General features: G+C 44.6%; 2 protein-coding genes across 3 annotated transcripts in view; one reads left to right on the top strand and one right to left on the bottom strand.

Moving 5' to 3' along the window:
* The window catches only part of LOC141006168 (NACHT, LRR and PYD domains-containing protein 3-like), a 467008-nt gene that overhangs the window by 55382 nt on the left and 384730 nt on the right, over nucleotides 1-26896 (bottom strand). The gene's annotated exons all lie outside the window — the stretch shown is intronic.
* Nucleotides 5608-26447, top strand: LOC141019655 (serine/threonine-protein kinase MARK1-like). 2 transcript variants are annotated; one of them, XM_073494750.1, is made up of 18 exons: nucleotides 5608-5992; nucleotides 11232-11435; nucleotides 13446-13499; nucleotides 14730-14778; nucleotides 14905-14970; nucleotides 15169-15239; nucleotides 15674-15730; nucleotides 16072-16206; nucleotides 16686-16787; nucleotides 17839-17958; nucleotides 18101-18200; nucleotides 18785-18897; nucleotides 19150-19291; nucleotides 20451-20584; nucleotides 21092-21177; nucleotides 21256-21405; nucleotides 21483-21749; nucleotides 22095-26447. In XM_073494750.1, the coding sequence occupies exons 1-18, from the start codon at nucleotides 5966-5968 to the stop codon at nucleotides 22435-22437; spliced, it is 2220 nt and encodes a 739-aa protein (XP_073350851.1). In that variant the 5' UTR covers nucleotides 5608-5965; the 3' UTR covers nucleotides 22438-26447. The 2 variants fall into 2 exon arrangements, with proteins under 2 accessions (XP_073350851.1, XP_073350774.1); XM_073494673.1 differs by having other exon boundaries at nucleotides 5608-6016.

The raw sequence follows: 26896 nt of genomic DNA, 5'->3' as shown, positions 1-26896 counted from the left end.
GATGTGTTCGGACCCTGCAGGCGCTGCAGCGTCCGGTTTACAGACGACAACTGAGCATCTGATTCAAACGTCACAGCTCGGACTTAAAATCTTTTTTTTTGTTCCTCGTTCCTGAAAGTTTATTACTCCAGTGTTTACTTTCTGTGGTGCGTCAGAAGATATTAAACTACTGACGCTCTCTTCTTAAAGTGGTTAAAGTAATTCCATTTGTAATCTTGGATTTCTACAAACGATGTCATCAGTTAGTCACCGTCAGGGTGTGAGGATTACTTTAACCGATGCAGTTACTGATTATCGCTGCGGCCGCCCAGGGCTCAGATCTGACCTGATTTGACCCTTCGCTGCATGTCGTCCCGTTTCCTGTCACTCTCCAGCTGACCTCTCGAATATAGTCCAAACAAACTTGTAACCCTTTGATAGTATCTGTAATCTGATTACATCTTTGTTTCTGTCGGGAGAACGGGTGAAATGAGGCCGTCTGTATCGAGGTAACCAAATGCAAACTGAAGCACGAGGAGGGAGTCGGTGTTCAACCTGTTTCTGATATAAAATATAAATGTTTTGGGTTAAGTGAGCAGGTCTAAACCAATCATCAGCCCTGTTCATCATCTGGACCAAACACTGAGGTGTTGACCTCCTCTCTGAATTGTGCTCTTTCATTTCTTCATCAGAAGTTTTAGTGTTTCTCCCGTAGACTTCAATACAGCTGACACCAGTGATGCGATGACCCTTCCTTCTGTTTTTCGGGTCCTCGGCCAGTAACAGGAAGTTGTGAGTCGCCACTTTAAAAGCATGAATACAGAGCGACGGGAGTGCAGTGTTGGTCAGTTCACAGTTCATACGTGACTCGGCCACTAGATGGAGCCAAAGAAACGCCTCACGTCTCCGTGGCTGCTCTTCACCCCGTCACTTCCTGGAGTCACTCAGCTTTACATTTCAGATTTTATTGATCAACTTTAGTTTTTTAGTTTCTCAAACGTCTCCTGAGCTCTTCTGTGCGGCCGTGTGCTGATGGAGCAGATAACCAGAACCTTCCATGGCTGTGAGGAAAACCAGTCCTCACAATGTGACTCATCTTCCAAATCAGCACAGCAACATACAGAGGAGGGGAGTAATGAAGAACAAATACTTAGTTACTCTACTGTTTCATGTATCTGTCCTGTACCTGAGTATCTCTGTGACTTTCCTTCTCTACATCTGAACACAAACATCTGAACTTTCTCCTCCTCACAGCTTCAAAACAGCCTCGTTACTTTAGTTTGATGCATCTGAGGTGAATTATGGATTATTTTCACATCACACAGACGCAGCGAGACGAGACAAAGACGTAAGAAGACGTAATCAGACAGAGAGGGAGGCTGAATGGGGAGAAAAGGCGTATTAGTGTCTCGTATCTGCAGAGAGTTTCTTATTTTCTCACTTTGTTGCTGCTCGGGACGCTTTACCAACCCAACATGTGGCTGTTTGACGTCCACATACTGGAGGAGCGACTGAGGACTGTTGACTCCTGCAGGTTTGTTTGTTCATTGTTTGATCTCATGCACAGATTCACTTCATCCACACAACCAGTTTGTCTGAGTCTCACATGCGTCCAAGACAATAATGAACGATCTTATTGATCACGATCATGATGATTACAGTTGTGTAACAGACTCGTGAAGTCGTTTTTGAACTGAACTTTCATGTTTTATTCATTTTAATGCTCTTTGACGACTCATCTGTTTGTAAGTCCTCCCTTGTGATGTCTTCCTCCTTTCTACTTACCGTCCTGCTTTTTATTTTCTTATCATTATATATTTATTGTCTCCTTTCTTATTCTGCTCTTAATCTTTTTATCTGTTCTTAATTCCTCGGACGCGATGTCGTCTTATCGTCCTTTATTGTTCTTGTCTTTCATTTATTTCTAGTTTTGTACTGTTTATTCTGTAATATTTTGTCGTCCTGAGTTTCCTGCTTTTTGCTTGATTGTCAAAACACTTTGTAAACTTTGTGTTGATGAAGGTTCTCAGTCATCCGGGTCCTGGTTCCTCTAAGTTCTGTATCATAGTCAACTGGACTTGTTTCAGTTTGTTGAAGTCATGTTGTCAACCAAGAAGCTTCTTCAGTTCTAACTAACTGGAGGGGAGTCGCAGGGTTTTAAACTACATGTGGGAGTGTCCTTACAGTGTGTGAGCTCTGAGTTTCAGACTCATTATGGCCACTTGTGGGTCGTTGACCCAACCGGCCTTCATGTGGGATGCTGAGGCCAGGTGAGCCCAGGTGTGAGTGGCTGTTAAGGTGTCTGGAGAGAGAACTCAGTACAGCATTGTATGTGGGTGATAACAAGTGATGTCTTAGTCCACCTCCTCTGTTAAGGGCGGTTGTTCTTGACCCGAGGAGTTGTCCCTCCTGTAGGAGAGTCGGGACTCTGCTGTCCACTTACATCTGAAGGAGACAAATCATTCCTTTGAGGACAACAATGTAAACATCTTGTCCAGAGAAGACAGATGGTTTGAAAGAGGAGTAAAATAATCCATCTAGGGGCGGTGTTTAGCTCAGTTGGTAGAGCACCCGCCCCATGTGTTGAGGCTACAGTCCTCACTGCAGGCGGCCCCGGTTCGAATCCCGCATCGAGCGGCCCTATCCTGCGTGTCATTCCCCCCCTCTCTGCCTCCCATTTCCTGTCACTCTCTGAACTGTCCTATCCATTAAAAGCATAAAAAAGCCCCCCTCAAAAAAAATAAAAATAAATAAATAATCCATCTATGTCAAAGTGGAACGACCGTCTTTGAACAGAGGAGCCTACAATGGCCGGTTGGGTCAACGACGTTGAAACTCAGAGCTCAGACGTGTCCTTACCGACTCTGTATGGACACTCCCACACAGAGTTTAAAGCCGGCAGCTCCTCCAGTTAGTTAGAAGTGAAGAAGCCTCTTGGATGAGAGGTGGAACGTCTTCAACAAAGAGAAACAAGTCCAGTTGTCTACGATACAGAACGTAGAACTTGTAAACTCTATTTTTAAAGGTGCTGTATGAATAAAGTTTATTATTATAAAACATCAGTTTAGGTGAACTAAACTCATCATGAGCAGTGAGCGCCTCATAAAAAACAGAACAACTGATGAGACGTCAAAGTCCCGCCCACAATGTTTGACAGGTGAGGAACAGACACGAAGAAGAAAAGAGTTGGGTTGAAACAGAACTGAACCCGCGGTCCCGAGGAGACACGACACTTCAACTAACAGATCAAATTCCTCAGTTCGTTCCTCAAACATTCAGAGCGTCATTTTAAATATTCACGTGTTTCCTGTCGTGCTTCATGCAGCATTAACACGGAATCTGGGTCAAATCTGCCATCAATAATGATTAATGATTATCAGGGATAATTATTAATCATGATAAATAATAAGATCCCATAAAAAGGTACTAAACTGTTTGTAACTGATTAATAATTAACTAAACTGCAACCAAAATGACCATAACAGCTGTAATGGTTGAAGGATTTTGGAGTCTTTGGTTGGCAACAGTCACTCTTATACAGTGTTAAATAGACACGAAGGCTCAACAGTGTTTTATTCAACACAAAGATGACAACACACAAACTAACACGTACTATATACAGGTGTGTGTGTGTGTGTGTGTGTAAGAAAATGGTGGCGAGGGTTCAAAGTACCACTCCACACGGCATTGACAGGAACACTACAAACAAAATGGCCGATGGTCGCTGCTGTAAGGAGAAGTTCTGCAAGAGGTCCTGGCTGCAGACCTCACAGTGGAGGCCTGCAGCCAGGACCTCTCAAGTTCTGTGGTCCTGCTGGACATGCAGCAGCTGTTGGGCCCAGAAGAGTCCAGGAGAAGAGGACCTGAGGGCAGCAGCCCCGTGGAGAAGAGAGGGAGCAAAGGAGGGAGCTGGAGTTTTGACTGTCTGGTCAGAGGGGGGCTGTCATCCTGACCAATTGTAGCTCTACAATTTCATTGTTTACAATTTCATTGTCATAGACCAGTTTAGTCCATTTTATACTGTCATATTTATATCAAACTGCCATATTTATATCTATATTTATATCCAATCCCAACACTGACATATCTATTCTTCACTATTTATATCTCCGGACTTTATATTCCCGAATGTCTCTTAGCTGTACATATATTATTTTTATTTATTTATTTATTTATTTTATTTTTAGATCTATATTTCTATTTTATTTTATATTCTTATATTTCTTATTTCTGCTTTTTCTTTACATATTCACTTATATTGTCTGGATAGAGGGAAACACAATTTCAGTTCTCTGTATGTCTTGTACATATTGCAGTTTTGACAATAAAGTCGACTTTGAACTTTGAACTTTGAACAAAGCTGAATTTGCACCCAGGTGTGAAGACTGGGGGATTCTGGGAAACTGAGTTCAGGTCAGAGTCCATTTTGAAATGTGTACACACCCATCTCATAAAAACATGTCTTCATGATTTCAACAGGAATGTGAGCGCTGGATGAAGTCAGGTGCTGTTTCATGTCAGTCAAAGTTTTTACAGAGGGAACTGTGGATTTCTCTTTTTATCTGTCAACACACATTAAAGAATCTTTTTCTGTTTTCATTAATAAAATGTTGTATAAGTCCGGCTGTGAATATATGAGCAGCGCCTCCGTCAGTAAAAACCTTCAGACTACAGACGATATAAACTGCAGTTTGGTGTGAAGAGGAGATTTCTGCTCAGTCTGAGCACAGAACTCATTGAACATAAAACTCAGACATCCTCCTTTAACTATTTTATCTCTTTTCAAAATAAAACTAAAATAAACACAATTAAACTCCAAATAACAAAAGCCTCGGTTAATTTAACTTCAGGATAAATATATTTAAACTAATAATTAAGTTAAGTAATTAAACAGCATCGACGATAAACGTTCATCACAAATAAAAACGACTCTATGAGTCACAATAACTCATCAATAATCAATACGTTTAAAAAATATATGCCAAGAGAAAATAACTGTATGTAGGCTTTTTTGTTAAAACATAACTTTTGGGTGCTTTCTACTACACTGATAATAATGTGATGACATCATATATAATAGCAGAACAGTCACAGTTGTTATTGATTACTTTTATTTTGAAATCTTTGAGTACATGTTCCTGCATTGATTACTTTTATTTTGAAATCTTTGAGTACATGTTCCCAATTATACTTTTACCTTACAATCTTTGAGTACATGTTGTACTTTTACTCTGAAATCTTTGATGCATGTTGTACTTTTACTTTGAAATCCTTGAGTACATGATCCTGATTTTACTTTGAAATCCTCGAGTAAATGCTCCTGACTGTGCTTTTACTTTGAAATCCTCGAGTAAATGTTCCTGACTGTACTTTTACTTTGAAATCCTCGAGTAAATGTTCCTGACTGTACTTTTACTTTGAAATCCTCGAGTAAATGTTCCTGACTGTGCTTTTACTTTGAAATCCTCGAGTAAATGCTCCTGACTGTGCTTTTACTTTGAATACCCAGACGTAACAAAATAAAAGACTTCCGGGTGGAAGCAGCTGAGGAGGATGCTGGGATATTTTTAGGATGACGATGATGAAGATGAGGATGCCGGCGGGGAGGAGCTCTGCTCTGACGTCACCGCCTGTTCTCGCTCCGCAGTGCTGCTGTTTGACCTGATAAACCACCGGAAGCTGCTGGAAAGCTTTTCTACTTTCACACCTCTCCTGTCTTCTTCCTCCTGCTCGTCTTCCTCCTCTTCCTCCTCCTCTTCCTCTCTGTGTTTCTGTGTCTTTGTCTCCATGCGGGGCTCCCTCCCGCACCGACGCACGCACCGGGCCTTCCTGTAGCCGCCGCCCCGGCCTCCCCGTCCCTCCGGCCGGCGGCGCCTCCCAGCTGAGCCCCGCTGAGGTGGCCTGGTTCCCGGGGAGAGATGCTGTAGAGCGGCCGGCGGAGGAGATGCTCGTTCCGGACTGAAGCGAGCAGAACCCGCGGAGGAAGATGTCCGGCAGGATGCCTCTGACCCCGGTGAGCGAGAGGGAGTCCGAACAGGTAGATCCGGCTCCGATCATTGATTATTGGCGACTCATGGACTTGTTTTCATTCTGGAAGCGCGCGCAGGACTTTTATTATCGATCCTGTTACTTGATTATTACTTTAAATATATTGATCCTGAAGTTACGTTCACTGAGGCTTTGCTTTATTTTGAAAGGAGTTAAAATAGTTAAAGGAGCAGTCTGTAGTTTAAAGGAGCAGTCTGTAGTTTAAAGGAGCAGTCTGTAGTTTAAAGGAGCAGTCTGTAGTTTAAAGGAGCAGTCTGTAGTTTAAAGGAGCAGCCTGTAGGTTAAAGGAGCAGTCTGTAGGTTAAAGGAGCAGTCTGTAGTTTAAAGGAGCAGTCTGTAGTTTAAAGGAGCAGTCTGTAGTTTAAAGGAGCAGTCTGTAGTTTAAAGGAGCAGTCTGTAGATTAAAGGAGCGGTCTGTAGATTAAAGGAGCAGTCTGTAGGTTAAAGGAGCAGTCTGTGGTTTAAAGGAGCAGTCTGTAGATTAAAGGAGCAGTCTGTAGATTAAAGGAGCAGTCTGTAGTTTAAAGGAGCAGTCTGTAGATTAAAGGAGCAGTCTGTAGATTAAAGGAGCAGTCTGTAGATTAAAGGAGCAGTCTGTAGATTAAAGGAGCGGTCTGTAGTTTAAAGGAGCAGTCTGTAGTTTAAAGGAGCAGTCTGTAGTTTAAAGGAGCGGTCTGTAGTTTAAAGGAGCAGTCTGTAGTTTAAAGGAGCAGTCTGTAGTTTAAAGGAGCAGGCTGTAGATTAAAGGAGCGGTCTGTAGTTTAAAGGAGCAGTCTGTAGTTTAAAGGAGCAGCCTGTAGTTTAAAGGAGCAGCCTGTAGTATAAAGGAGCAGTCTGTAGTTTAGTTGAAGAAATGTTAATGAGCAGAGAAAGATCCTCATTGGCTGATAAACAAACTAAATAAACAAACTCTTTGTTTTCATGACTGAATAAACAAACTGACCTTAAAGGACAACACACTTTATACTGTTTTACTTTGTTTATGTGGCGGACCCTGCCACCTTTCTAGCTTCAGACAGTGTTTCCTCTGAGAGCAGCTTGTTTATTCACTGATGGAGACAGTTTGTGTTATTACCTCATTAATATCGTAAAGATGAAAATATATACAAATATACAAACATAATAATAAAATATAAAACGTCTGAGTTTGAGTTTCTTCTCCAGAACTTCACAGTGCCCCTTTAAATAAATAATTAACAAAAGATCAGTACGACACCAACTCAGAAACAAACAAACACAAACTCAGTCATACTCCAGTAAAAGTAAAAGTCACCCATATCAATAGTACTCGAGTAAAAGTCTTAAAGTATTTGATATTAAATGTACTTAAACATCAAAAATAAGTAAAAGTATCTGATCCATATATCTACGTGTGTGTTAATACTGTCAGAATAAAATCAGAATCACTGTTTTGTTAATCAGATTGTTCATAAAATGAATTAATTTAAAATTGTGCTACTTTGGCTCTGATGCAGCATGTAATCTGTAAAGTAACTAGTAACTAAAGTTGGTTGGTTTAAGGGAGATAAAGGGATGGATCCCGAACATTTGAGATACAACATTTTTCTATATTTTGGTTCGTTTCTCAGGAATAAACATCAGGTGCTTTGAGGTGCTTGGTGTCTATGAGTGAGTACAAAAGGGGACTGATGATGGTGAAGGTATGCACTCTACTGAGTGCCATTCTAGTGATATATTATTTGGCCCTTTAGTAAAAGGCTCTGTGTGGTTTACTACAGCGTCATGTAATCGTACACATAATACAGACAAGAACAACAGTAATGATTAAAGTACTCTGGTGTCAGTGTCTGAACCAGAACCAGATCAGAACTGAAAAGTCGGATCAGTGAGTTTGACTCTGACTCAGGTGTAGGAACCCTGTTCATCTGAGAAGGTTTTGAATGACACCACGTCAGAAGCTGCTTCATAAACGAGCCCGTTTAAACTGTTATTCACAGCGTAACTGAATAAACTCGTCCATCGTGTCTTCGCGTCCTCGTCTGAGTCTCTGACCTCTGTCAGACGCTCGGCCGGCTCCTGCTGTCTGTGCACTATTGATTCTTCCCAGAATACACTGCAGCTGGTGATATCAGGAGGTGTGTTTAACTCTCAGTCTTCCAGAAGTCGCATCTGAAGACACGACGACCTGCCCCCCCCCCCCCTCTGCCGCTGTGACCTTTGACCCCGGCCACTGTGTCGTGTGCAGTCCATCACAGCGAGAGTGTGAAGGCGAATCACTGTGAAATCAGATGCTGGACGCTTTCTCCGTCACCATGGCAACACATGGGATTACTATGGGATTCCAGCACCACCCCAGTCCCAACCACCCCCTGACCTCTGACCTCTGACCTCCTGGTGTGTGTGTGTGTGTGTGTGTGTGTGTGTGGTGGGGGTTGGGTCAAAGACTGGCAGGATAACGATCCTCCTGACTCATCCTGGTTAGCATAGTGGCTAATTAATGCTAGTTTTAATCACAAGGGGTCGTCTTTGTTGTCAAACACAGAATTTATCCTGAAGATCACCTCATGTGTCGCGTCACAGTATGTGATAGTACATGTATTTATAATATTATATAAATATTATTGTCATTCTCTCATTGTGAATTTTAAGTCTAAAAGTTACACAGCCAGCAATTTGTCAGCATACGACAGAAACAACACTTCCCATGTAGTTATTTCCAGCGTTGCGGTGCGTGAACGAGCCACGAGCGGTCTGATGAATACGCAGCGAACATTAGGTGCTCGTCGAGACGATGACCAAATCCATCAGCCACAGAGGAGCCAACACACGAACCGAAAATATAAAATAAAAACAAGCAGATGATTCCTGCAGAGTTAAATGAGCCATGTGGAGGTCGGACGGAAGAGCTGTGTTCATGTTGTTAAAGGAACAGTTCACCTGAAAAGTAAAAACTTCCATGATATCCAGCCACTCGTCCGTCCACGGTCCTCTCTGTCCATTATTTGCAGTGGTGTTAGGATTGGGTGGATAAAGGGGGCTGATTATACAGGGTCCCCACAACGATACCAGGATGTGGAGAAGCAGCCCAGAGAGAGAATATTGTCGAGGGCTCATCACTCGACCAGCCTCAACTCAACATCTAAAGTCAGGTGGTGTAGATGATAAACCTGCTGTCATTGAGAGGCGAGACACGATGATGATGAACGAAAAGTGACAAGTGAAACAAAATGATTCCCCACATCTGACCAGCCACTGCATGACGTGGACGTGAGTGTCTGGTGATCTGTTTTGGAAAGTTTGTAGCTTTCTAGTGATTCTCGTTGTTGGACATGTTAATGTGAAGTTCTGGTTTCACTTCAGGTCTCTGTGGTCTCTAAATCAGCTGCTCAAAGAAAGAAAAGAAACTACTATTAATCACAGTCTGTCTGTCTTTTTCTTTTTCCTTTCACAAATTAAATCTTAACCGATAGCAAACTGTGGTGTCATCGGGCCCTGCTGGACCAACGAACCAGAGGAGGAGCTCTGCAGCTGCTGTAATCTGTAAACTGAACCATAAATAAAAAGAAGTTCCTGTTTTAAACTGCCGCTGTGTTCTTCCTGAGGAGGAACTGGCCACATTTAGACAGCAGTCATGAAAACAGACCGCAGGAAGCCAAGTGTCTGTTAATCTGTGACCACATCTGCTGCATTTGTTGATTGGTTCAGTTAAAATTATTTCGATTGGATCAGTGGATTCGCTCGCAACTCTGACTCACAGATTAGTGCCGTTGGCTGAGAGCGAGCCGTGTGAACGGAGCCGAGCTTTGAGGTGACGGAGAGCCGGAGAGTTCAAGACAGATGAAGCCGGCAAAGCTTTTTGGTTTCCACCATTTTAACAGTTCAGTTTGATCAGAACATAAACCGGGCCACAACAGAGGTCGGGTGACAAGAGTCTATGGCGCTAATATGGCTTTTCAATTAACATTTTTGCTCCACATCAGGAGGTGACCTGAGGAGGACTTGTTTTAACAAAAGACTCGTCTTGCCCAGGAGGAAGTGAGTTGGGCCTGGAGTCGCATGTCTCGATCTGAATATGATCTACTGTAACTGACTGTTGCTCAGTCGGTGTTGAGTGTCAGCGGCGGTGCGTTGTGATGTCACGGTGTAACAGTAGAGGTGTTTGTCTCCTCAGTGTCGACTCCTCCAGCTGGTTCAGACGCTGTCGGACTGGTTTCTATCAGCTCCAGTTCCTCTGACAGCCGCCGGCCAGCAGCACATAATGCACTTTGTTACGGTCGTCCTGGACTGAAGCCACAGCGATAGTTTCAGTTCATCAGTGAGCTATAGAGACAGAGTTGACCGATATCCAGGTCTAAAATCTGCCTAATGTCGTCCACACAAGGTGTCGGATCATGAGATGACAGGATGTGCTGGCATGAAGAGAATCTAAGTTTCCATTTGATGTAAAGTACGTGAGTTCATGTTGGTTTCAGGCCTGTGAGAACAACTGAAAGTCACCATAAGTCAACGAGGTGCAGAAAGCCTCCGGAAGTAAATAAATAAACAGGCTTGGAGGTGTGACGACCAAGAGGTTAGCGTAGCTGCTGCTGTAGCATCAGTTTACTCTGATACAGAGCAGGCGCTTTCAAAAAGTACTTGGCAGGTCATTGGACGAACCATCTATCATGGACTTACTTCAACCAATCAGATGAACAGGAGCAAACGGTAGTTAGTGAGTCAAACTACGGGGAGAAGAGCGGAAACATGTTTTTCATGGTAAAAAGCAGCTAGCAGCTACACTTACCTCCTGATGAGCCGCCAATGTTGTTTTCAAATAGCGTCGCTTCTCTCGCTGGTCGCAGTTAAACCACGTCTGGAGCTGCCAGTAGTTCCTCAGAGGACCAGCTTCCACTGTAGGCAATGATCCAGGAGAAGATGTGCTCAGATATTAACCCTGTTCCTGACCCTGAAGCTTCTGGTGCTTCTGACCAGTTTAGATTTAGTTTGTTGGGGTTTAGGAACAGTTTATTAACTCTAAACCACCATCTGGATACGTATGGATACTGCACGTGTTGGAAGGGGATTTTTATCCGACTCCTTCCATGTGAAGAGGATTCAAACCATTTCATTATTCCTGCGTCAAAACTGAGTCTTATTCAGTTTCCCAAGTACCCTCTGAAGCAGACGTGCAGCTCTGCAGTGCAGCTCAGTGTCACTAAAGATCATCAAAATGTTCATTATGAATCTGTTTCTGTCTCTTTCAGCCAAAGACTTCAGACGGCCTCCCCGAGCCGCCAGTTCCACCCACCAAATCATCGAGCCGCCACAGTCTGCCGCCATGTCGCAGCTCCGTGGCCTCCGTCACAGACGAACAGCCGCACGTCGGCAACTACCGCCTGCTGAAAACTATCGGCAAGGGCAACTTCGCCAAAGTCAAACTGGCCAGACACACGCTGACCGGCCGAGAGGTGAGAACGCCACCAAAGTGTAGACTCCTCCGCAGCTCAAACACAAGCAGGTGACTGTAACTGGTGATTAGGAGCCTCAGAGGTGAAGAAACAGTGTGAGGGGACAGAGACAGGTGTTATAACAACAGGAAGTCACTTATTGTAGTTTGACTGCTGATGTGTCTCACAAACACATTTCTGCCACCAGGGGTCTCTATCAAAACACAACAATAGAAATGTTTGAGTGGAGACAGAGGAGAGACTCGGTGCAGATCCAGACCTCCTAGTACCAATAAACACCTGGAGTCTCATCAGGTTCTGTTCTGACCCGACGGGAGGAGAGCTCAGAGATTACTTTGTAACTTGTGGGATTAAAAAGTGGATTTATCTTCACTCCTGTTTATCAGCCTGACTGCAGCAGTGATCTGGAGGTGACCTCCACTGTCGGGTGGTTCTGTTCTGTAATGTCGACTGCTGACTGGAGCTGGAGGGGAAATGGACTTTACTTCATGAACGTAACATTACAGAGAGGAGACAGAGAACCAGAACCAGAACCAGAGTCTCTGCTGAGTGCTGACTTCACTCAGAGCTTCACCTCAATTCAAATAGACACACACTGCTCACTAGCTCACAGCTAATGTACAGTAAAGTAATCTGGCTGTTTGGGGCGAATAACAGGAATGATCTCGCTGTCAGATCCACTTCTCTGGTGGTGAACACACCGTTAAAAACAACGACTGCTGATTAAAATCTCAGACGAGGTGTTTTAAAGTTTTCTCTGGTTTGAACATTGTTGGAAACATGTGGGAAAATGTAAGAAAAAAAAAAAAGGTCAGGTTGTTTTCAGACACTTCCCAGGAATGTCGTCAACGAAATGAGAAAAAGACAGTTCAGAACCTGCCTGAGAACCTTCATGTTTTTAAGTTTGTGTCCCAGTAATCTGGTGATAGTTGTCTGTACATCTGGACACTGCAAACACACGCTGCTAACATCTCACTCAGTCACTGCTGATGGAGCTCCACTGCTTTACTAGAGTCACACTTTAACACAGAACTGTTTCCCAGATATCAGTAATAAAATAATATCTGTCCCGTCGTGAGGTTTAACTTCTCTTCATGTGTGACTGTGATTATTTAAATACGTAGGCTACATCTTGTTTGGAGCAAAGTCAAGAAGCATCACACACCTACAGACGTGAGTCAGGAAGTCAGGCTGATTCAAACGGTACCGAGCGAACTGTCGTGGTGACAACACGTAATAAATGATACATATCCAGAATAATATGTTCAGTCGTCTCCAGCTGCTGTTTGAATACGTCACGTGACTTTCATACATCCTGAGACTCTTTCGTCTCCTCAGTCGGGTTGAATCTGCTGGAGACGTTACGACTCGCAGCGGCTTCAGGATGAATTATTGATGCTGCGTACGTCAGCAGCTGAGAGCTGATTGGTCGGAGGATCAAACACAGTGTGTGTGTGAGTGTGTGACGTTTTCCACTTATTTTAAGATTAATTTTAAAAGAGGAGCCGTCCAATCAGCAGCTGTGTTTCTCCCTGGAGACGTCGGACTGTGGAGGAGGTTTCCACCTCTACATGTTGGTGCTCCGGTCGCTCAGACTGCCGGCTGCGGTCCATTTTAAACTCATTGATCATCTTCAAATCAGTTTCTGGACCCGAGCCTGAGTCAAACCTTTATCCTGCTGACTCAGTGTTTTCCTGTAAAACACTCTTCATTTGCTCTTTAATTCAATCTGCATCACAACATTCTCTGAAATGCTTAAAAATCAGTACATGAAAGATATTTAATGACCGGTTGCTGTAATAATATAAGTTAGATAAAGGTGGTAAAAAGTGTCTGAGCAGCGCTAACATGTCTCAGTCACGTGATTACAGCTGGTCCACCACCAGATATTAAAATAATTAGATTACATTGCCTCCTGATATAAACGTCCTCCAACACAGACGAGCAGTAAAAGCTGACCTGGAGTTTCATGTGATCATCAGCATGTTTCTGTGTCGTCTCCTCCTGCAGGTCGCCATCAAGATCATCGACAAGACTCAGCTGAACCCCACCAGTCTGCAGAAGGTCTGTCCCTCTGTCTGTCTGTCTGTCTGTCTGTCTGTCTCTCCCTCTGTCTGTCTGTCTGTCTGTCTGTCCCTCTGTCTGTCTGTCTGTCTGTCTGTCCCTCTGTCTGTCTGTCTGTCTGTCCCTCTGTCTGTCCCTCCCTCTGTCTGTCTGTCTGTCTGTCCCTCTGTCTGTCTGTCTGTCTGTCCCTCTGTCTGTCCCTCCCTCTGTCTGTCTGTCTGTCTGTCCCTCCCTCTGTCTGTCTGTCTGTCTGTCTGTCCCTCTGTCCCTCTGTCTGTCTGTCTGTCTGTCTGTCCCTCTGTCCCTCTGTCTGTCTGTCTGTCTGTCCCTCCCTCTGTCTGTCCCTCTGTCTGTCTGTCTGTCTGTCTGTCCCTCTGTCTGTCTGTCTGTCTGTCTGTCCCTCTGTCTGTCTGTCTGTCTGTCTGTCCCTCTGTCTGTCTGTCTGATCTCCAGATGCTTCACTGTAATGTAACTGACATGTGAACACACCGTCTGTTTGAACTGATCCAACCATTGAACCAGTCACCACAACATCACCAGACTCCCTTAACAAATATGGTGATTTTAAGAGTTGTTGAGTTAAAACAAACTTTATAACGTAGTGAAACTGTGTCTCTGACAGATTCTGAATCATTGTCTCCTTCTTGTAAATTCAGCATTAAATGAAAACAGTAAGTTGTGTGTTTCCTTGTAGAAAGTGTCAGTTTGTGGCAGCATGGCTGCACCAGCCTGTCTGCTTCTGTGTCTAAAGTGCTAAAGTCTGACCTGCCAACATTTAGCAGCTGTTTGAACACACTGTTTACACTGATTTCACCATTTACACTCAATTTATGACAGAAGAAACATTTTATTGATCTAAACATGTCACATTTTACAGACACACCAAACAGTAACCAGTATAGGCGACTTCTTTGTCCCCAGACTCCCTTAACAAATGTGTCAGTTTAGTGAGTTGTTGAGTTGGAGACACTTTATAAACTGTGTGAAACTCTGTCTCTGACTGATTCTGACTGATTTGTTCCTTCTTGTAAATTCAGCAAATGTTCTACATGAACTTGAATGAAGTGAATGACACTGTTGATTGAAGTTCTCGCTGACAGACTCCATCAGGTCCGAGAGGATCTGATGTGACTTCTCTATCGTCACGTCGCGCGCTACAACGTTCATCAGTATCAGTGTTTATGTTGAGTGAGTACAGAGACGACGCCTGTAAAATATCTTTCTCTGCAGCTCTTCAGGGAGGTCAGTGTGATGAAGATCCTCAACCACCCGAACATCGGTGAGTCTGCAGCCTCTCCTCCTCCAGCGCTAGAGCTCAGTATTTGGCAGCAGTAGAGCTCAGTATTTGGCAGCAGTAGAGCTCAGTATTTGGCAGCAGTCATATGTTTCTGCTGCTGTTTTTCAGTGAAGCTGTTTGAGGTGATTGAGACGGACAAAACTCTGTACCTGGTGATGGAGTACGCCAGCGGAGGTAAGAGCAGGTCACCTGTCTGTCTGTCCACCTGTCTGTCTGCAGGTCACATGAGCAGTGACGGAGGAAGAAAATCATTTTCTCCAACTAGGCTTCATTCAGAGATTTTATCCTCCAACTAGAGGTGTGACACATCTGCTCACCTGTCTGTCCGTCTGTCCGTCTGTCTGTCTGTCTGTCTGTCTGTCTGTGTTTCAGGGGAAGTCTTTGATTACCTGGTTGCTCACGGACGAATGAAGGAGAAGGAGGCCAGAGCCAAGTTTCGCCAGGTGAGATTATTTCATGTCTACGTGACTCTCAGGCCCTCACTATCCCATAATCCTCTGTGGTTTCGTGGTGCGTTCAGGGGCTCTCTGTCCCCTCGTTAAGTCTTTGACGGCTCACTGGTTTCACACTGTGATGTCACTGATGGTGTCTGACAGAACGGTACCTCTGGAACAGGATGAACAGTGGTGACGCACCCTGTCCACCGACAGCATGACCTGATGTCAGCAGCAGTGCTGTAGTCCTCCTCCATGTTGGGACCCAGCAGCCATCATCATCGTCATCACCGTCATCGTCATCGTTGTCGTCGCCATGATAATAGTTTTTTTCTTCTCCTCCTCCTCCTTCTCCTCTTCCTCCTCCTCCTCCTCCTCCTCCTCCTCTTCCTCTCTCTCCTCTTCCTCCTCCTCCTCCTCCTCCTCCTCCTCCTCCTCCTCAGATTGTGTCAGCTGTGGAGTACTGTCATCAGAAGAGGATTGTGCACAGAGACCTGAAGGTGAGCGCATCATTAATGTGTAATATAACAGTTATTACAGGTGGTACCAGATTACTTCCTCACTCTGACTCTCACCACTGTGTCACTTCACTTCAGACAGTACTGCAGTATTATTTAAAGTACAACACTGGCTGTGGGTACTGTGAATGTGTACCTCTTGCCTCGTGATCTTGAGGTGAATTATTAACTTTCTGTCTTTGTCGTGTCGCCTCTCCTCTGAGCATCAGTCAGTGATTATTGAATGTTTGCTGCTGCTGTCTGACTGCTGAAGTCTGTAAAACGGATGTTTGTTCTGTGATTTATGTGTAAATAAAGATTTAAAGTGTAAATCTGTGTCCCAGGCGGAGAACCTTCTGCTGGACGCCGACATGAACATTAAAATAGCCGACTTCGGCTTCAGTAATGAGTTCACGCTGGGCAGTAAGCTGGACACGTTCTGCGGATCTCCTCCTTACGCTGCTCCTGAACTCTTCCAGGTGAACTCTCGGCTCCGCCCACCACACCTGCACAACCACACGCCGCTCTGCGACTGATTCACATCCTCACAGGGACATTGTGTTTCAGTCCGAACGTCCAGAACATCATCAGTACCTCTGGTTCCCTTTCAACAGTAACAATATTCTGGACCGGACGAGTTTAAACTGTGTTCAACTGTTAAAATGGAGGAAGTGACATCATATTCAAATACAACTTTAATGTACACCAGGCACATGTACGTTTGAATACGTTGCATTTAAAATGCTTGTATATACTTTTGTGGTTGGTATTTTATTATTATATATTTTCATAGCATTTTAGCACAATTTGGGTTCTCCTCCTCCTCCTGCTCCCTAAATGCTACACACTTGACCTTTAAATAATACTTTATTATAAATACTGAACCTGGAGGACACTGAAGTGTGTTGTTGTTATAAACCAGTGGGCTGCTGGGTAATGTAGTTCTGTAACCCTGCAGGGGAAGAAGTACGACGGGCCGGAGGTGGACGTCTGGAGTCTGGGAGTGATTCTGTACACGCTGGTCAGCGGCTCGCTGCCCTTCGACGGACAGAACCTGAAGGTACTGTTATAAAAAACTACGTCGACACAGCTAGCTTAGCATTAGCCTGCAGCTAGCTTAGCGTTAGCCTGCAGCGTCACTTCCAGACTCTTCTCCTGTGTGATGGAGACGATCAGCTGACTGGTACCAGAGGAAACTCTGGCAGCGTCGGACATGTTGCTTTATTTTCTTTTTCAGAGATCCTTTATTGACTTGTTTGTGAAGAGGGTTCACTCTGGACAGATTTGAGAAACTGAACTTTGTTGTTTATCTTTGCTGAATATTAATTGAACTCGTCAGAAAGACGGCAGGTTAAAGTCGAGCTGTTGTTGTAAAAGACTCCTTTTTTTTTTTTGAAGAGTTTGAAAATGTAAATGGCAGGACTTTGAAAAAACACTTCACACACACATCTGTTTCATCAGAAAGTTCAAAGAGGAGAAGCCATCTTAAATTTGGAGTGGCTATAACCCTGCAAGCAATCACAATCATCCAATGAGATCTAGATTAATAACAAACAACAGCTTCCTACCTGAGAGTGAACGTACCATTGTTACATGAAGCTAAAGAAGCAAAACATCTGAAGGGGACACTGAAGGTCCCAAAGGCTCAACCACGAGAGGAAAGGTGGAGGAAAGCAACAAAAGATAAATATGTAGAAGGAATTTTCATATTTGGTTCATATTCTGTTGTTAGTCTAACAGTGGCAGAGCCGTCAGTGCCGGAAAAATCAATAACGATGACATGTTGGATGTAGAGAAGCTGCGTGACTCAGTTTCACAGAACAAGTCTTATTTATCTCACAGCTCGTGCTGTAAAAACGTTTGTCAGTTTCATGGGAACCAAGAACAAAGCACGTGACGTTTGAGCTTCCCACCCTGAGTGTGATGTCAGAGGAAAATGGCCGCCATGTAAATATGGTCAACAGCAGCGCTAACAGAGGTCAGAGGTCATGTTCAGAGAATACAAGTTAAAAGGACAATTCCTGGTTACTGCCACACCTGACATGCTAACGTCAGACATGCTAACATGTCACCGTGTGTGTGTGTGTGTGTGTGTGTGTGTGTGTGTGTAGGAGCTGAGGGAGCGTGTCCTCAGAGGAAAGTACCGGATCCCGTTCTACATGTCGACCGACTGTGAGAACCTGCTGAAGAAGCTGCTGGTCCTGAACCCGGGGAAGCGAGGCAGTCTGCAGGTAAAACCAGCGTTGGTGGAGTCGAACCAGCAACCTGTCATCATAGCCGACCGCTGTGATGTCACGCTGACCCGAGCTTTACTGGCCTGGATTGTTGTGTGAACTGTTCCTTTAATCTCAGTTGTCTGTGTGTGTTTCTCAGCAAATCATGAAGGATCGATGGATGAACGTCGGCTACGAGGAGAAGGAGCTGAAATCGTACAACGAACCAGAACAAGACTTTAACGACCTCAAACGCATCGGTCAGACACGCCCACACACACACACACACACACACACACACACACACACACACACACACACACACACACACACGTTTGATGATGCTGCTGATGATGCGGACGTCCCATAATCCTCTTTTGAACTGTCTCCTCAGGATTACATCTTGTGGATTACTATCTCCCAGATCTTAAATGCTCCTAATATTTATAAGATGTTAAACTATATTTTTTTACAATATTTCTTCGTATTGGTTAATTTTCTAGTTATGCTCTTAGACCTGCAGTTCATGCTTTTTATCTCTCTTTACATTTTACGTCCTTCTCCTGTTTATTGATATTTATTAACACGACAAGGCAAATTCCTTTCATGTGGAAATCTACTTTACATTAAACCTGAATCTCAGGATTTCATCTGGCGCCATCATCAGGTCAACGTGTTTACGTGTCCAATACGTTTGTTTATGACCAAAAACCTGCAGAACTGACGCCGTCACATCAGCCTCGGAGAGTTAGCTGGTGTTAACATGTTGATATTAGCATTTAGCTCAAAGCACCGCTGTATTCACAAGCGCGAGTCTTGAACCTGTGTTTTTCTGACCAATCAGAGCTGATGGGGACGATGGGCTTCCCTCAGGAGGAAGTGATGAAAGCGCTCGAGGGTCAGAAATACAACGAGGTGACGGCGATATACCTGCTGCTGGGGAGGAAAGCTGCTGAGGTTTGTTCTGTCACATGAACTCTTCAGTCAGATCTCAGATCTCCTCAGGATTTAGACGGACATCATGCACCTCTGTGTCCAGGACATGTTTAGCCTAGCTTAGCACAAAGACTGGAACTGGGGGGAAACTGCTAGCCTAGCTCCATCAAACCCTGAAGAATCGTCTCCAGAGAGCTCAAATTTCCAAACTGTCCTGTCTGTAACTGAGCCAGTCTCCTACCCACAATCCCCTGTTGTGTGTCTCTCCTCCAGTTTGAGGGCAGTGCGTCTTTGTCCAGCAGTAACCTGCTTCAAAGGTCACGACCCACCAGCGACCTCAACGGCTCCAGTCAGTCGCCCGCCCACTCTCGCAACGTATCGACCAATCAGAAGCAGCGACGTTTCAGCGACCATGGTGAGTTTCTGTCAAGGAGAGTGTTGTTCTGTGTGTAAACACCAGGAGGCCAGAAACAAACACAAACAGGAAACACTCATACGCAGTCTTTTCATCAGATTTATAAAAACCTCACGTACGTCTTCTCCTCGTACGTATCAATCATCCTGAAATTGTACATATGTGCACAAGACCATCCCACAATTTACTGTTAATGTCTTTAAACATGTCCCCAATCACCTGGTTTGCATGTAAACAGACAGAATATGGTTTAGTTTTGAGGAGAAATGTCAGAAGCGAAGAAGAAGAAGAAGAAGAAGAAGAAGAAGAAGAAGAAGAAGAAGAAGAAGAAGAAGAAGAAGAAGAAGAAGAAGCCTAATTTTACAGACTGTGAGCTTGAAGTAATGATTGATGAAAATGAGTATTCAGAGGATTAAGTTCTGGCATCAGCAACAAAATGAAGCAGGTTGAACGGCAGAAAGTGACAGAAGTGATGACGCTGCAAGTCAGATTTCAAGCGAGAGGCCAAGAAGCTCATCTCTGCACCTGGAGGAGGAGAGGGGATCTCCGCGCTCCCTGTGCTTGATGACCTTCATCATCTTGGGCCAGCACATCAATACGGCCCCTGAAAACTCGCTCTCGCCTGAGTTGTACCTTGGTGATGTCCTCTAGCAACGCCAAAGCTGCTGTTGTATCATGTGAGCAATTACACACAGCTGCAGCCCGTATGTAGAGCTGGTAACAGGACACAGCTGAAGGTTATCTTACTCCCCGATAATACGGGAAATAATCTTTATTTACATTTACAAGGATCATTCTCGTTATAATTCTCATAATGCACACGAACAAAGATGTTTACAGAAGGACAAGGGGACCAACTGGCTCATCACTGTGTGATCATAGTGAAGCTTTTTAAACTATAGCTGTAATCCTGACACAATTTAGCCCAAAATAAAATGTCACATCACACTCATCAGACTGAAAAGACTGCTGCATGCTACACCTGGTGTTAAAGTTGTGTATCAGTACACACATCCTCAGCCTCTGTGGAGGTTTATACGTGTTGAACTGTGTGGAAAGTGGCGTACGTACACGTGGTTTATACATTCGGCCGCTGGTCTCCTTACATTAGACTAATGTCTGGATAATGTCTTCGTACGCTTTCTGTCTTGTGTCTCAGTGGCGCCCTCCATCCCCCCGCCTGTCTCCTACACCAAGCGTTGTCATGCCAACAGCGTAGAGAGCGACAGGAAGGAAGAGCCGGCCTCACCCGCGGGGGCTCCAGACCGCAGGAGGTCAGCGACAGCCTCAGGGGTGAGAGGATCCAGATTGTGGTCTAAAGCAGGTCCTGGTACAGACACCGGGTTAAAGGTCGGACAGGATTTATCTGCTCACTGACTTATTTGTACCTGTTAATAGATTTGGTTTGCAGTCGAAGACAAGCAGCCATCTTGACCACGGCCGTCGGAGCCATTACACTTTGTCACTTTTACCGAATTGAAAATGCGTCCGTCCATTCACTCTGCACACTTTTCAGACTACTGGGCCTGTGCTTTATTATCAAATCCATTCTGCTTTCTTATTGAGAAAAATATCCAAATCAATTAAATTGCATACTGTGTTTTCACTGCTACCTCGCAGACAGGCAGATTGACACATAGCACACACACACGAGCGCGCCGCTAATGAAAAACGCCACAAAAAGCCTTGATTGAAGAGAGTGAAGTGGGTAGGAAGAAGAGAAACATGACAGGAAAGAGGAAAGTAAGATGGCAAATGCGCTGGCAACCCTTCATCCTGTCTGTTGACTGTGTGTTACAGAGTATAACTCGGAGGAACACGTATGTTAACGACAGGACGATTACTGAACGCCACTCGGTTGCTGTTACCAACGGGAAGGACAGCAGGTGAGAGGAATTGTGTGAGTTTTCATTGATCACGTGCCGTTAGTCACCAGGTCAGTAACTAATCTGTGTCTGGTTCAGTCTACCTGAGGTACCTGCAGCATCCCCCTCCCCATCGCCGGGGGCAACCATCTCCTCCACACGGCCGCGTCATGTCAAGTCCATGTCTGCGTCGGGACATCCCATGAAGTCCTGCCTGCCCCCGATTGACGACAACGCAGAGTATCAGAGGTGAGTCGGTAGAGCCGTCCGTCCTCGCAGCTGTGAAACATTTCATCTAGTTAACCCCGCCCTCTCCTCCCCCTCAGCTCCCCCCAGCAGCCTCCATCATCACCCTCAGCCTTCAGCATCACCAGCAGCAGCAGCACCACGCCGGACCGTACCCGCTTCCCCCGCGGATCCTCCAGCCGCTCCACCTTCCACGGCGCTCAGCTTCGAGACCGACGTCCTGCCACCTACAACGGCCCACCGGCCTCGCCCAGCCTGTCGCAGCACACCACCTCATCGCTGGCCTCGCCCCGCCGCGGCACCTCCACCTCCCTCATCGGCAAGATCACTTCCAAGTTTGTGCGCAGGTTGGTGGAAAGTCATGAGGGATGGTTGTGTTCACAATGTAGAAAACTTACATTGTAAAAGCTCAAAGCAGCTTCTCTCTCAGCGACGGAGCAGAACAGCTGTAACAGGGACTGCTTCTTCTGTAGTTGACAGATATCTCAATCCTGGACAAACTCAACCAAAACATCTGAATGGAGAGAAATAAGAAAATATGTTGAAAATATATGAGTCATTTGGGTGAACTGGCCCTTTAACACAGTTTAACGTGTTCCTGAATAGTCAAAGATGCTTTGACTATGAATATGTACAGTCATGTTGATGAGAGCTGGTTAACGCTGTCGGTTTGTTGGGTCTCTTTCCTCCAGGAGTTTATCAGGTGAGCCCAAAGAGGAGGGCCGGGACTCCAAGCCTCGCTCTCTGCGCTTCACCTGGAGCATGAAGACCACCTCGTCCATGGAGCCGGGGGACATGATGAAGGAGATCCGGAGGGTTCTGGACGCCAACAACTGTGACTACGAGCAGCGCGAGCGCTACTCACTGTTCTGCGTGCACGGCGACGCCCGGCAGGACAGTCTGGTCCAGTGGGAGATGGAGGTGTGCAAGCTGCCCCGCCTCTCGCTAAATGGCGTGCGGTTCAAAAGGATCTCGGGCACGTCCATCGCCTTCAAAAACATCGCCTCCAAAGTCGCCAACGAGCTCAGGCTGTGAACGACTTCCTGTTATTGTCATTGAACACTGCGTGGAGAATAACTCTGCTCCTCCTCTTCGCAGAAGGACGCCCCATCAGGTGACGGTGGCCATCTTGTGTTCAGCACTACTCCTCGCTAACTGCTGTATGACTCTAAGAAAATACACCTTATTATACTCACCACACTTACTATTTAATATTATCACTAAATGTTTGCCAGTGAAACCAAATATTAAACAGCTGACAGCAGATATTCAGCAGGTTGAGGCTCAGAACAAACACAGAGCGCCGCCGCTCAGTTTGTTTGCTAAAATGAATCCAGATGTCACTACCTGCTGGAGGGAGGCTTCATGCTGTTGTATCACTGTTTACATGCACCTCAGATTTTCTGAAACCTTGAAAACTGAACATGTACAAATGGCCGTGTGTTTGCTTTGTTTGTCATCTCATTATCTCGAGGAAACAACAGGCTAATTTTTTGACATGTTGAGATAAATTATCTAGAAAACAACTTTAGTGGAGGGAAAAGATTCTGATCTGAATGATCTGGTCAGAAAGTTTTCTCTATCAGAAAGACACACTGCAGTTTCTGCCCTGACTGAAGTACAGATCAATAATGATCTGACAGTTTCATCTTAAATCGGTGTCATTGTCAAAAAGCCATCTATGCACGCTGGCATCGCACTGCTGGTTTCTGATTAACAAAATAAGAACTAAAAGGAAACGACTGTTTGTTTTGTCGTGATAACATGTTGAATATCTCTCTCTGGAGATATTAAAGCTTGTTCTCTGGAGATAATGAAATGAGAGTCTGAGTCTTGAACCGGGTGTCCACATTGTTGGCTGGACTAAGCAGTCTGCATGTGAAAGAGCCGGACCAGGAAAGTCTCCGTAAGCAGCAGTGTGTTGGGGTTCTGGAGTTCTGGTATCAGTGCAGTGCACGTGAACATATTCTCCAATGTTTCTCTTTAACCTGATTGCGAACAGTGATCTTGTCTCTGGAGTGCAAGTAAACAGTCGGTGAAACGTTACCTCGGCTCTACCTGTGCAGCTCCCACACTACAGCACCAGGACAGCTCGCTGTGTGTCACCACGATAATCCGCAAACATCTGTCTCTCTGTCTTCAGGCCATGTGCTGGTAGCTGTCACGTGTTGACATGGATCCCACTTCTTTTCCAGCCCTACTCCACCTGTGATTGGTTGCTTTCGTTGGTTGCGTTAGTTCGGATCAGGCCTGACTATGGGTTTGCAGTTTGAGTCTAAAACAGCGGCTAAATTATGTGGAGCTCTGTCTGTTTATCTGGATTATGAGTTGTGGTTTTTCCCAGGTAAACACACTGACCTCTTTACTCGCCACCTCCGTCAAGCTAGCTGGCTAATTCATGTCTCTTTTGTGGTGTAATTCAACAGTAAATTCATCATACCCCTGAATGCGTTGACTGTTGGTTTGCAGACAACAATGGCGGCCCCTTCAGACGTTAGCATAGCCGCGATAGCATCAGTCCTTTTCTGATTAAAGAGATGTTTTTGCTGTATAAAAGTTTGATCTACCATCTGGCTCCACTCTCCTACTGGTGATCTGATTGGTTGAAGTCAGCCTGTGATAGACAGATGGTTCATCAAATCAGCTGCCAGAGTCACCGTCAAACCAGATCGTTCTGTGTAATCTGGTGCATCAGATTATCAATTTGTTGCCTCGACCTCCTTTGTTAGAGAACCTGCCAGTCAGTTAGTCTGACCGCTGGTTAGTTGTTGAGATGGCAGCGTTGCATATGAAGTCAATGTTCAGGCACACCGAGGACGAAAAACTTGAGTACATCCAGCGTTTTTGACTCTGTACAGTCGGCACATTACTTGTTAGTGGCGATTAAACAGACCAGCTGTCACATTTGTGCGTCTGAGCACTTAAACACGAGTTGGCAGGATAAGGTGTTCATCAGAATCACAACAGCCTCGAGTTAAGGTGAAGCATTGAAAACAACGGGTAAACGGTTTTCTGTCCTGAATCTCGAATGTCCTCCGGCCACAGTCGCACTGCTGCCTCCAACTTGAACCGGTGAAGATTTTCTGACGGTGACGACGGCGCTCTCGGCAGATTTCAAGTTTTCCTCTCCGCTTTAGTTTTGATGCTGAGAGTTGCGCGGTTGACAGCCGAGGTAATGAGTCATGAAATGTGCTCCACAGTCAGGTAGTGACACATCCTCTCTGTTGATGCCTGTGACCTCTGACCTCCTGAAGCAGTAAGCCCTTTCACTCCCCTCTGGCTGATGTTAATATTATTGCAATAATACCGGAGCTCTTGGTACTAATGTGCATACTCAACGACCATCAGGTGGTTCAAACACAAACTGTAAAGCTCCTTAAAACTTTTTACACATTTACAGCTGACAGAACAGAATGTGTTTTTGTTATTTTAGCTGAGTTATTGTTGCTGTATAAAACGATACCTGTCCAGGTGAATATGTGCAGGTACAGTATTGATTAGTCGTGGTTTGTGTACAAAGTCTTTTTATTTGGTCCACATTGTCTTCTTTCTTTCTTTGTTTTCTACCACTAAAAATGTTCCTTTTTCTTATATTTTAAGGCTTTTAGCAGTGAGATAAAACCAGAAACACACAACTGAGAGGTGCAACTTCAATTTCAGGCTTTGGATACACAAAAATACAGAAAACCACCAGACTTATCCTTCAAAGGACGATTCCAGCAGATACTGAGTTTCATTCAATTAGATGTTTGAATTGCCCTTTAAGCCTGTTTATTGCTGTTTGCTGGTAGATGAACTAAATTCTGTATCTTCTGTATCTATTGCACCACTTAATGCCTTCTGAATGTACTGCTGTATTTCTGATGCATTCACTTGCACCAGAGGAAATCAGCAGTTTGATGTTTTTCTTTTTTTCTCTCCAGTTTTTCTGTATATGTTGAGTTTTTTCTCCCTACCCACTAATCAGAAACGTCTCCAAAAGACGTCTTTGACAACGTTGAAAAGAGATTCACTGGGGAGCCAGAATGAACGTTTTCGTGACACCTTTACAACTCCAGTCACAGACGTCTAAAGAGCTTCTTGTGGTTAGAAATTAAAGTGTTTATGACACCAAATTTAACTTCCTGCAGCAAAAACTACAGCGAGGATTCAAACCCTGAACCTCGACCTCGGGAGCTGCATGAGGCGTGAGCTTTACCAGGAGAGCCACTCATTAGATTTATTACACGCCATGTTTTGGTCCGACCTTGAAACATAAGTCTACCTGATGAAGGTTTGATGACCAAACATAATATTTAATAAGATAGTACGATGATAACTCTTAACGTTCAAGCCTCATGGAGCTACTGAGGTTGAGACCAGGGGTTCAAAACCACCCTGTAGCTTTCTGCCGTCATGTAAACTTTAATTTTGAACCACAAGAAGTTCTTCAGATGTCTTTGACTGAAAGATGTCCAACATTACATTATACAAACGTTAATATTGAACCCTGTAAGGACGTCACGTGGACATCACTAGTGAATGATGAAAAGACGTCAAAAAAACATTCATGGCTCTCGGTGGACGTCGTTTCAGCGTGGGTGAAGATGTTGAATAGAGGTCTTCTGCAGATGGTTCTGCTCTGTGGGTGATCTCTGGCTGCACATCAACAGAGCCATTAACCAGCTCTACTTGTCTCTGTAGTGTCGAGGTCCTGAGGGTTCAATGTGCAATGGTTCTCCATCATCACTGAAACTCGAGAACACTTTGTACTGTATGTTGTAGCACTTAAAACCAGGAAGGGAACAACCAATGCAAATCCTGCATCCTCGTCTGACGGGGATGAGCCAGGTGAGGATGTCTGAACATGGCGATGCCTTCAAGTCACGTGGGAAAGACTGTAAATCTGAGCCTCTTACTTGAAAATAGCCTTCACCTCAGCTTTCAGATAGTGATGTGTACCAGGTGACCGACTCTGATCCGTCAGGCTCGTCACTAACAGGAGAGTAGCAGAAGTCCAGTGTAGCCATGACGGATTTAAATAAAAACCACACAAATTAAACCTTTTTCAGTATTTTGTGTCATTTTGAGATCACATCTGTGATCAACCCACCAGAGGGTGAAACTACAGCTCGGTCACTTTTCATGACTTCTGATTCTGTCAACGATGGGCAATCTATCTACACATCTGTATCTATAAGTTCAGATCCTAATTTTAGAGCAGGCACAAACAATTTACAAAAGCGTGCACATCCAAACAACGATGGACGATGTACAGAACTACAGAAGAGACGCTGTGACTCGTCCAGGCAGTTATGTGAAAAAATAAGATGTTATATAATTGATTTAGCGAAATAACCTGATACACTGTTTATTGGCTTGATTTCAGTGTATCTGATGCAATAATGGTGACTGTAAGGTGCGATTTAACATCGTTGTAGATGAACTAAAAGCGATCCAGCGACGGGTGTTCTGATGACAAGTCTGTGGACTTCACAGCAACTACAGCAGCTGA

Source organism: Pagrus major, chromosome 1 (assembly GCF_040436345.1).
Source record: "Pagrus major chromosome 1, Pma_NU_1.0".
In the NCBI taxonomy this organism is placed as follows: Eukaryota; Metazoa; Chordata; class Actinopteri; order Spariformes; family Sparidae; genus Pagrus; species Pagrus major.
The sequence above is the reverse complement of the archived record's forward strand: the minus strand, read 5'-3'. Positions and strand labels throughout refer to the sequence as shown.